The sequence below is a fragment of the Hetaerina americana genome, unplaced genomic scaffold, assembly GCF_022747635.1.
Source record: "Hetaerina americana unplaced genomic scaffold, ioHetAmer1.1.p SCAF_7, whole genome shotgun sequence".
Classification (NCBI taxonomy): Eukaryota; Metazoa; Arthropoda; class Insecta; order Odonata; family Calopterygidae; genus Hetaerina; species Hetaerina americana.
In genome coordinates, this window is record NW_027287316.1 from 61,926,219 (window position 1) to 61,938,422 (window position 12,204).

General features: G+C 39.5%; 1 protein-coding gene across 1 annotated transcript in view; it reads right to left on the reverse strand.

Moving 5' to 3' along the window:
• LOC139696858 (uncharacterized) overlaps window positions 1-12,204 on the reverse strand; it is a 521,008-nt gene that overhangs the window by 10,077 nt on the left and 498,727 nt on the right. The window contains exon 2 of the mRNA XM_071595738.1: window positions 5,226-5,724. Coding sequence (XP_071451839.1) covers window positions 5,226-5,724 — 499 coding nt within the window. The remainder of the gene's footprint in view (window positions 1-5,225; window positions 5,725-12,204) is intronic.

The window sequence follows — 12,204 nt, forward strand, 5'->3', positions numbered from 1 at the left end:
AGCTAGTGAAACGTGGTTCCTTCGATGGCCGCAAGATGACATTCAGTCCGACGCTCCAGAGAGCGGAGTCTATCGGCGTCCTTCCAAAGCTTTTCCGCTGCTTGGGCACGAAAACGAATTGAAAAGGGGATGATTTTCTAAAGATTGATCGTTCTTTCTCTATAAATAATTATTTTTAAAATCTAGAGTGAAAAAATAGATCCTTATCCAAGTTGAGTCAGGCAACTAACAGTCCAGTTTTAATTTCATAGTTCCTTCGTTTAACCATACTGTTGTTTTTAACATTACCTTTTCATTATCGCTAATTAAAGTAATTCACTTTTATATTTTATTAAGGTCACATTTTCCAAATAAGTTCATTGGAATTACTACCTACGCAATCATGTAAGAATTTTTGGTGGCGAGAGGCAATAAAAAAAACAATTTCTGAAGGTCAACGAATTATCTGAATATAAATTTATGCATTTATTGAGGTGGCTTTCTGCTTGCTAAGAATTCCTTTTATCGCCAAGGGTATTTGAAGGCCATTTAATTGATGAACAGAGCGACTAGATAATACTTAATGACTAAAAATTTGTTTAATTAGAATTACCCCAGACATTCCGGCTGACTATATATAACTATAGTTTCTAATATAACTAAATAAGGCGTGTCCATTCCCATACAACTTCAAATCATTTATAAAATGTTTTAAAAATTAATATGCAATTCATCAAATTTTACGGAAGGCCCATCCTATGCAACAGCATGAAAAGTATTAGAATTCTGAGTTTTTATCTAATGTTGAAGAATGACATTGCACATTTAATAAGTGATTTTGAAATAACTGAAAGTTACTTAAAATCAATGCAATAAGATTTTTTTATCCAAATGAAATTAAATGAAAGCGGTCACCAATGGTAAGTAAAAATTGGCTTCCCAATCACATTTACGGGAAATAAACTGCCATTACTAGTCAAAATTAACTTCTTCCATCATTCTACTCACAGCCTACCATCTTTAAGTGATCGTGATTAGAGGAAATTGGTTCAATGATTCTACGATGCTCACAAAATAAATCAAAGTGAATAATACGACAATTCGGTTCAATGATATTTATCAATATACAGGCCAGAGAACTAGTTTGCCTAACTAAGACCGACGACTATTTCACTCACGCATTAATTGTGCATACTCATTCTATTTCTTAAATTCATTTTGAGGATTAGACCATCGGTAGCTAAAACAAAAGAAATAAACATGCACGGTATTATTAAAAAATAACTCTAAAAATTAAACAGAATCTATCATTCTTGTAAAATACTGCCGATATCAAAATGAAATAACAAAAATTTCTTTCAATTTCTAATTTTTCTGATACTTCTCAAAGATCCACAATGTGCGATGCAGTGCAACGATTTCATAGAGTAAAATCATCCCGGTCAAGGAAAATCATTTTTACACTTCGTAATGAAATAGTGCATTGATCCTAAACTTTATTATTCGAATATTTCCACATTAATGGTTTGGGGAAACATAGTTAGCATACACTTAGATATTTCTAAACCATTTTTCCCCATGTTAGCCCCATACTAGTATACAGGTAGATATATTTATATATATATATATATATATATATATATATATATATATATATATATATATATATATATTTATATATGTGGGTCGTGGTAGTCCAGTGGGTAGAGCGTTGGACTGCAGACCGGAGGGTCCAGGGTTCGATTCCCGGGTAAGGCACTCTGGGCACCTGCAGCTCCACCCAAGCTATGTGATTTTTCGGGTACCAGATCTTCCTGGGAAACCATAACCGGCACAGGGAAAGGAACTGGCCCCCCTACCCTGATGTAGATTAGTAGAATATAGAGACACAAAGAAAGGACACTCACAATATGTTACACTCTTTCTTTGTGTTTCTATATACTACAAATCTACATCTCTGTTTGTCTACATTGTGTTGTCCGGAAAATAAGTGTACTGATTTTTTCCCGCCGCTCCAGGCGCGCCCAGCACCGCTCTGACGGGCTGCGATTGGAGGGGGGTATGTTGGCAAGCGACGCTGAAAAAGGCAGTCGGCTCTGAGCTATGGTGTAGTTAGGAGCTCTGTTAACGCGAACCTCCACGCTCGACCCACGTCACGGAACGCGATGCCGAAGTTTTTGGAGCAGCGTTATTCCATCAAATTTGCGGTAAAGCTTGGGAAATCGTCTACCGAAACTGTCGGTATGATTAACCAGGCTTACGGGGAGTCAGCCATGTCCAGAAACATGATCTTCCGGTGGCACAAGATGTTCGTGGAGGGCAGAGAAGAGGTCGACGACGAACCACGGCCTGGACGCCCATCAACGACACTCACCGACGAAAATGTGCGAAAAGTTCGCGATGTACTGAACTCTGATCGTCGTCTTAGTGTTCGGATGATAGCAGAGCAGTGTAATGTGCTAAAAACAATAGTGCACGAGATTATTAGGCACCAATTACAGATGCGAACAATTTGTGCAAAGTTGGTGCCGAAAGTGCTCAGTGATGATCAAAGACTCAATCGTTTGGAAATCGCGACACAACTTGCGGATCAACAACCCTACAGCCCGGACTTGGCACCACCGGACTTCTTTCTGTTCCCGAAGATAAAGAGGAGTTTGAAAGGAACGCGATACGGGACTTTGGACGCCGTCAAAGAGGCCGTGACGACGTGTCTTCGAGAGGTTCCCGATGATGCCTTCGCGGGAGCGTTCCAGGAATGGGAACGCCGCTGGAACAAGTGTATCGACTCACAAGGGTCCTATTTTGAGGAATATTAGCTTAAGATGTGTAAAAGTGTAATAATTTTTTTTTCCTGAGCTCAGTACACTTATTTTCCGGACGAAATATATATATATATATATATATATATATATATATATATATATATATATATATATATATATATGTGTGTGTGTGTGTGTGTGTGTGTGTGTGTAGCTACTTTTTACTTCTATCTCTTCCGATGAAGACGGAGCTGAATTCCATCGAAATGATCAAGAAATAGCGTGTGAGTGATCTTTTTATGTGTTCTTATATTGTTTGTTGCTGTCAAAGTATGTTATTCAACACATCCGTGTTACTTCGACGAAATCATTTATATATATATATATATATATATATATATATATATATATATATATATATATGTGTGTGTGTGTGTGTGTATATATGCACATATATGTATATATATGGAGAGCAAGGCAAATTATTACTTGGGGGAAGATCAGTTTTGGTTTAGGAAGGGGAGAGGCACGCGTGATGCCATTTCAGCCATCGAGAGGAATGGAGAATACAATCAGGACGCATGTGCCTGTTGCGTAGATTTCGAAATGGCGTTCGATATTTTGAATTGGGGAAAACTAATTAGTATATTGCAGAAAATAGGAATAGATTTTAGGAACAGGAGGCTAATTCGCAACCTGTACATTTCTAATACTACTCAGGTGCGAGTGGGTAACGGAAAGTGCGGATGGGCAGTGTTAGGAAGAGGTGTAAGGCAGGGTTGTCCATTATCACTGGTGCTGTTCAACGTATGTGTGGAGGAAATTATTAAAGAGTCATGGGAAGAAATGGAAGTAGGAATGAATGTCAGCTGGGAATTCGTAATATCAGTTAGGTTTGCTGATGAACAAGCTTGAGTTTGTCAGTCAGCCAAGGGGTTGCAAGCATCGCTGAGTGGATTAGAAATTCAGTGCGACAGGTATGGGATCAATACTAACAAAATAAAGTTTATGTAATTTTCCAGAAAGAAAAAGGCGAGCTAAACATTGAAATAGGAGGGCAAAAACTAGACCAGGTAGAACAGTTAACGTATCTCGGAAGTGATTTGGTACGTAAGTAGAAGACGAAAGGAGAGTAGTAGGGACGTAAGGAGAAGAATTGCGGTAGGTAAAGTGGCTTTCACCAGGAGGAGGGAGTTGATGACAGGGACGTTGAGTAAGGGTGCTAAGAAAATACTCGTCAAAACTTTGATATGGAGCGTAGTTAGGTACGGCGCAGAAACGTTATCACTGAAACAGGATGATAGAAGTAGATAGGAGGCTTTTGAAACGTGACTGTAGAGAAGAATGGAGAAGGTGAAATAGACCGAAAGGAAAACAAATGAGGAAGTACTTGGTAGGGTGGGTGTAGAGAAGGGTTTGTAGGGAGAAATGTTAAGGAGGCAGGAAAAATGGATGAAGGGCATATTGGTCGGCCGTGGGATGTTGAAGACTGTAATAGAGGGCAGAATGATAGGCAAACGAGGAAAGGGCAGGAACAGGATAGGGATGTTGGACGAGAGAAAGGGACTGCACAGAGATGAAGAGGGACTTGATGTAGAGTAAGTTGCTGGATTGTGTTTTGTTAGGAGTCACAAAATATTTATTTGGCAGTTGTGTCCATCCAAAACCTACCTAACCTGGCAGATAACTTAATTATAAGAATTATATATATATATATATATATATATATATATATATATATATATATATATATATATATAACGATTGTACGGAAAAACTCACACGAGCGGCACAATAATGGGCCGACACAACATAACACAAATAGAAAAGAATAGACACATATAAAAGAACAGACACATATAAAAGAACACTTATACGGTAAACCGTGTAAGTGTTCTTTTATATGTGTCTATTCTTTTCTATTTGTGTTATGTTGTGTCAGCCCATTATATATATATATATATATATATATATATATATATATATATATATATATATATATATATATATATATATATATATATATATATATATATAATAACATATATACAAACTCTAATATTAAAAGTATAAATAAAGCCAAGAATAATAGGACATTTTCACGAGAGAAGTATTTCTTTTGACCTAGGTTTCAAAGTCACGAAGCCAAACTTAAGTCGAAATAAATACTTCTCCAGTAAAATACTACCATAATCCCAGGTAGCATGGCTCCGTTTCCACCATGTAACGCCTGATTCCTCACAATTAATTTAAGGGATAACAAACTTGGCTACGGACAAATAAATAAATATTAGCTCCCTCTTGTACAGTTTCAGCGTCCTAGTCAGCATCCTAGTCCAGTAGCCCTATTGTTTCCCTCCCCACAACGGCATTGAAGCGCGTGTTCCTTCGTGAAATCTCTTACCAGCTCGCTGCCCCCGAATGGAAAAATAGGAAAAGGGGAGCGCACGGTCGAAGGACACGCTAGAAAGGGGTACTCACGCGGTCCTCCAAGCGATGAGGTTGGAATGGTGGTCTCCGTCAAGGAAACCTTGGAAGGTTTTTCGGGCATTGCAGACCCCTCCGGGAATCCGTCGCCGGACCCGTCGGCGAAGTCTTCGTCGTCCGCGGGAGCGCTAGGTTCGTCGTACGTGTCCGGCGTCGCCCTCGTGTGCCGCTGGAGGACGAGTGACGATGGAGGCGCCGAAATCCCGCCCTCGTTCTCCTTGCTTTCCTCTACATCGCCGCCTTCGTCCGCTACGTCCACGTACTCGCATATCTCCACCTCCTTCTGTTTCTTGTTCCAGATACCGAAGAAGGAAGGCTTGACGGTCTGCACTTCCATGCGGCATACGAGCTTCTTCCCAGGCGGCACGGATGAGTCGTCCAGCTGGTAGTCGGGCATCGCCACTTCTCCAGGCTGCAGCAGGGACATTTTGGGAGAGGAGAGGTGTTTGGAAGAAATGGGAAGTTCATCGTCGAATACCAGGTCGTTGTCGGACTGCTGAAATTCAGAAATGAAATTTGAGAATTAGCGCACACAAGTAATTAAATTTTGAATTAATATGTGTAGTTCTTTCTTGGAAAAGAGAAATTTTAATTCCAACGTATACGAAACTCGGGAGAGAGAGAGAGAAAAAAGGAGAAAATAAAGCAAGACATTAACCTTCTAAAGCGATTTTTAAAGTTTCGAAGAGAGTAATTACAAACATATTTAAAAAAAGAATTAACTCATAGGATGAGTAACAAGGATTTAGGAGTGAGAGATTAACCAAACATAAAATTTCTATGTGGAACACTGTTGACAAATTCTTGATTTCAATACTCCTGCATAAACTTAAGTGCTTCGCTGACGTACAAAAAACAGTCGACAGCTTGCGATTGATCGAAGTACTTAAAATACTCGCACTTCAGGAAAAGGGAGTATCGTTTAACACAATCAAGTTAATAATAGAAATAAGAGTATATACTGGAAACAAACTTAAATATCAAGCAAGACTTTTAAAAGATATAAATATAGGAATTATTTAGGTATATTCCATAAGTCTATTGATATTTAATTTAACAATGGACAGGATAATAACGGCAATAGAAGAATGGCCAAACAAACTTCAATATCGTATACCAAGCGAACGATGGCAGAGAATGAAGATCACCTCCAAAGAATTTTATTTCAATGTAACAAACAGCGGAAACGACTTAGGACACGGTATCTGCAGATATGACTAAGAGTATGAAAACAGCTTTACATATTCTGAGATGCATATTATATACGATATAACAACAATATAAACATATGAAGGAGAAACAGAAAATGAAACAACGGATATCAAAAGCAGTTGGACTTTTCAGAGAAGTAAGATTAAGATAAATGAGAGGGAAAACACAGAGAGATGGAGAAAGGAATGAAAAAACAATATAGGGCAGGACTGTGCAATTGAGGTGGGAGGAGATTGAGTATTAAACAGAAGAATATGAAACAGACATATAAACCGGATGGACGACGGTAAAAAGTAAAGATATGCAATGATCATGCTCCAAGCGGGAAAAGAAGAACAGTACGGCAGAGGGAGAGATGGAATGATATAGTGTTAAGGGCTAAACGAAAAACAGGCTGCAAGCAAAAAAGAAGAAAGAAGAATGTGCTTCGATAATATGCACTATATTTGCTTGTTGGTAGGAACCGCAATCTTCGGTGTAGTTTTGGCAACACAACGTGAAATGGTTACTGCATGACCTGGAATGCTTATTTCCTCCAGCGGAATCAACTTTAATGCCAGGATTTCCCTTGGTTTCCTAGATTTCAATTGCCAACATTCTTGCGAATATCATAACGAACATGGTCGCTTTTTCCCGATTTTTCTCCCGAGTATTTGAAATCAAACTGAGAACTTCTTTCGGATTATATGTCTTCTCTGCACATGCCACCGGTATAACCGCAGGAACGGCTCTGCTGTGACTCTTCTTTTCCTCTGGGCCTTCTCGCAAGGTGAAATGATAAGCCCGTAATGATATCTCAAAATCAGACGCAGATAAATGGGACCATGTTGCATCATAAGCTTCATTCTTCTAGACCAAATCATTGAACACTCAAATTCGATAAATCTTTTGAAAATACGAGTATAATGGTGCGTGTGTTTCAACCATGGGATATCAGGAATATGACTAGCGGTAAAACACTTATTTTTGCACACTCTTTTCATCAAAAAAGCATATTTCCTTTGAGAAGACCACGAGTTGAAACATGTTTGCATATAACATGTGCACACCAATTACAAGGTTTACGTTTGTAACCTTGTAACCGTGATATTAATTGAAATTTTAGCACAGTCATAAAACTAACCGAGTCGTCAGTATGATGTAGCAGTCTACATAAATCAACATCAATAACGAATAATCAAAACAATATTTTTCAAATAATCAATGAGGTTTTTTTTAAATAGAAATATGCACTTTTTATTATCGTTCCGTATTTAACAGTACAATGATAGTCAAGGAAAATTTCTCAGAATCGCACCATCTCGGTGTTACAATGGCTAAAAATGTCTCATTGAGATAGCACGGTGCCTAATAAAAGTATCATAAATTTCAACAAGTTACAAATGTCATACCTCCGATGCGGGCACACTCACCACATTTATTACACTTCAAGAAGGAACTCATCGTCCATTTAATCCGAACCTGTAAATATATAGTCTCTAAAATATTCCTTTGAAAATAAGTCATATATTTTGACATGAATTCGGCGTGGAGGCTCACATAAGGACGCCTCACGACAGATACATCCAAAGGTTAAACGAGAGACAAGCGCAAGACCCCGTCCACGTGGTCTCGTATTCCAAAGGCACATGAAAGGCAGGGTGGTTAAAGGTTGTAAACTCCGGGCTCTCCTGCCCAAGTGACCCCAAACCGCATAATAAAAAGGATGCGGGCAAGAAGTAAATACGGTTGCGGAAATGGGGATGGACTGCTATGATCCCGTTGTGTGAAATGTGTGAAATCTCATATTTAGCAAAGAAGCAATAAAGTTAATAAACTGATATAAGCGTTAGCGCAAGAAATAAAATTAAAATAAGACTTTTTGTTCTGAGAGACCTAAAGACAGATGTGAAAATGTGTTTATAGATGTAATAATGCAATCAACTTGGTCGTTTTTATCGGCAGCATCCTAGGTAAATGGCCGGGTACCGTTGGCGGTGCAATGTTGATATAGTAAAAACATAAGTTGCAGCGAAATCAGGAGAGGAGATTGGGAGTATGCATTATCGAATTGGTCCATAGGTGATCCACGTATGTTGCCTCTCCTGTTCGATCCTTCCCTCAGTCCCAGTACCAACTCTTATCAGGGTAAGCAAGCATTTGTAACTAAATACTCTCTGTGATTACGCAGCTCTCGTGACCTTCCCCCACTCTTCAGCTACATCTACATAATACTCCACAAGCCACCGCGGGGGTGTGTGGCGGGGGGGGGGGGGGGTAGGTCCAACATAAGAAACAAACTCTTAGCCAAACAATTCTGCAGGAACTCCTTACTTCAGCGTGGTGGTAAAAATTATCATGTTTCTGCATGAATGCGCCATGAGACGCTCTCAAGACGTAACCTTGTCATCCGCTCGCTAAGGACAAGTCAAAAACTTCTCCGAGAAGGAATTCTTTTGCAAAAGAAGAGAGGAGCATTGAACGTCTTTCCGCAATGACAAGCTAATTGTTCTGCCCGTTAAAAAGCATAACATCTCCTAAGTAACACATCACGAAGACAAAATTGGAGAACGTCAGCGATTTATTTGCATCAGCCTTGCCTACCAAGACGTCACGGATCGTCAAACTCCCTCGCCCGCCCCTTCGTCTCGGAACATCAAGGAGGCACAAACTGCGCTTCGCCTCCCACCCAACCCCGCCCAACCGCCAAGTGCGTGACGTCATTTGTGGACGGTGCTTCAGGGGAAGAGAAGAGAAGTCACCCTTCCCAACATATATTTTTTTCCCTTCCTCGAAACTCCTTCTCGGAGGTGAGGATTGGGGAATAGGGAGCGGGGTTGAAAACCGAATGCGAAGAGGGGCGACGGAGGCGGACACAAAGCCCCCCCTCTCCCTACACACACACTCGACTTTTCCCAAAGTGGGAAATCACCGCAAGCTCAGGCTTCCCTGGAACGTGGTTGCCGGGAATGCTGAATAGGGGCGCGCTGCCGCTTTGGTAGGCAGGTCACGCCATCTAACGGAGCATTTAAGAAGTAAGTGCCGGACGGAAAAGATGAGGGAATATGAGTTTGTTCCCGGGGGCGTGAAAAAAGTGGGGAAGACGGGAATGTTGGATCTTGGGGTGAAAATGGGGGTGGGAGTGGGGTGTGGTGATGGGAAAAGACAGTTAAATATCATGTGGAAAGCGTAGCAGAAAGGAAAAAGGACACCTACGTGCTCGGGAGGAACAGGAGGCCAAGGAGAGGGAAACGAAGTAATGCGGCGGGAATTATCAAAGAAGAGCAATAATTTACAGGCCGCTTATCACGATGATGGCACAAATTGCCCTGAGAAGAATAAGGGGCGTGGCATAAGGTGGCTTCTCAGGTCCCTCCCTACAGAAGGTGTGATCCTACGAAAAATACCCTTCAAATCCTCTCCTTTGTTCCATGCTGACAGGTTAAATACATATCGTAACGTATATTTAATGAATCCCACATTTGCATTAATTGAAAACAGTATCATTCCGTAAAATATATGAGAGAGTTATTAACCGAAGGGTACCGTGAAGGAATCTCGTCTGCCTAAAAATAACACATTGAACTGCATTAAGTTTTACATAAGTTGGACGGAGGTTAAATTTACTATATGAAATTCTGGTGATACGTCATGAATTTCTCTGCATTCACTTTGCAAAGATTACTTGTTTTTCAAAAATCACGAGGAAAAGAAAGTTTCATAACATATCCTGTGTGAGTACTCGTTATAAAAACCAGTCCTAAAAAAACAGATTCGCGGATTCAATGCCTGATTCAAATTTTGGTTTTTGCTTGGAAACAACCTTTGATCGGCCACTTACGTACCATACAGGGCTTGCACCTGTAGATGGCGGATTACGATCTAGACAGCAAATAAAGTAGGATAGGCAAAAAAAACGAAGATAATTTTCAGATGTTCCCATACAATGATTCATTATAACTACAAAGAACAAAAGTATCAAAATCCACAGAAAACCATCCAGTTTCTGATTGAAAAATGACATTCTAATTAAAACTTAAGGGCAGCATCCCACCTCAGGAATCTATCGGAATGTTATTCTGATAGGTGAAAGAGAGAGTTCTCATATAACTAGACCCAACATTCATTTAAATTCATTCATCAGAGTAGGGGGCCAGTTCCTTTTTCTGTGCCATATACGACTTCCCAGAAAACCAGGTACTCGAAAAATTACTCAGCCAGGGTGAAGCTGAAGGTGTCCAGAGCCCTCCCTTATTCAGTTCTACCTTGAAAGTATATTTTCCTCACAGTCATCGATAGATGTCGTGTCTAAGAAGGTACTCGATCCGTCTCCTCTTCTACTTGTGCCTTCTGTAGTATTCTCCCTTCATCATCTTGTCCGTCTACTTCATTAACAACTTGGCCTATCATTTTTATGTTAATTCTGCTTCTTTTGCAGAACAAAGTCATGGTTTTTAATGACGGCAATTGGAAAATAATTCTGCACTTGCCCATGTCTCTCAATTTCAACTCAATATAAACATTTTATAAACCATTTCACTACGCGCGAGCCAGTTCCATATGCTTCCATCAGTAGTTCCATCCTAAGAGTCCTTTTCACTTACTATATTAGATATGCTACCTCCTTTTTCTTTTATCGCCGGTGATCCTGCCGCCTAATTCATTATAATTGTATATTTTTTCAAATATGTTTAATCATCTTCCTTCGGTTTAAAACACCTTATATTACACCTGGCATTACTCATATTTATTTATTATGAAGTCTAACTGTATCATCTCATCATGCCATCTCGATGAAAGGTTGGAAAATATGTCATAATGCTGCGTCGTGACTTACCACGTTTGTTCCTTTTTGAACATTTTTTTCTTCTCCTAGCCATTTACCCGGAATTTATTCCAATTAGAAACAAAATTTACGGTTAATGAAATAGTTTATCAAATAAATAGACGCCGAATTAAAGTTTTCATTCACTAATTTCTCCATCCTTGGATGAAGCATTAGGAAACCCTAAAATATTTCTTCCTATCAATAATTAGCGCGCGTAATTGAACATTATTATTGAACATGTGAATGTTATGTCTGAACTAAAGTAATGATAAATTAAGCGTTTAAATTTTTGTTTCACTCAAATTCGTTAACTCTCGTGATGCTGCTTGAAGTAATGTATGGTAATTAAAAATAATATTTACTTTGAAAAAAACCAATGTTTTTTAAAACGATAACGTTTATTGACACCCAATTTTTCAAATGATGAAATGTATCTAATAAATTCGGAAGCTAAAGAGAGAGACAAAATAAAAAAGTGAAACGCGAGGGAGATCACCACCAAAAATGTACTTCAATAGCGAAAACACATCTGTTACTTCATGGGAAGCTGTTGAGGGATGAGGAAGAACAGGGATCAACAAGGAAAGCGGCCATACCGAAATGGTGAGAGAGAACACTCACTTCAGCTACTACACAAGAAACTAGAAAGCTGTCCTCAATAACGAATATCATGATCTCCCTTCCAACGCGATGGACACTTTGCTACCGCTGCAGATGACGACAAACCAAAGGGAAGACAACATATTTGCATCGACGCCATTTTCAAAAGTTAAACAGGGATGTTGACTCGATCGGCGATAAAAATCAAAAACGGTGGCGAGGGTGTGGAATGCAACTGCGGCTGGATGGAGAGAATATAGAAGGTGGCTCCATTAACAAAGATCGCGTGAGAGAGAAGAGAAAAATATAAAAATATGACTCCGTTCTGAGACGTCTTTCAAGTGAGATAACGAC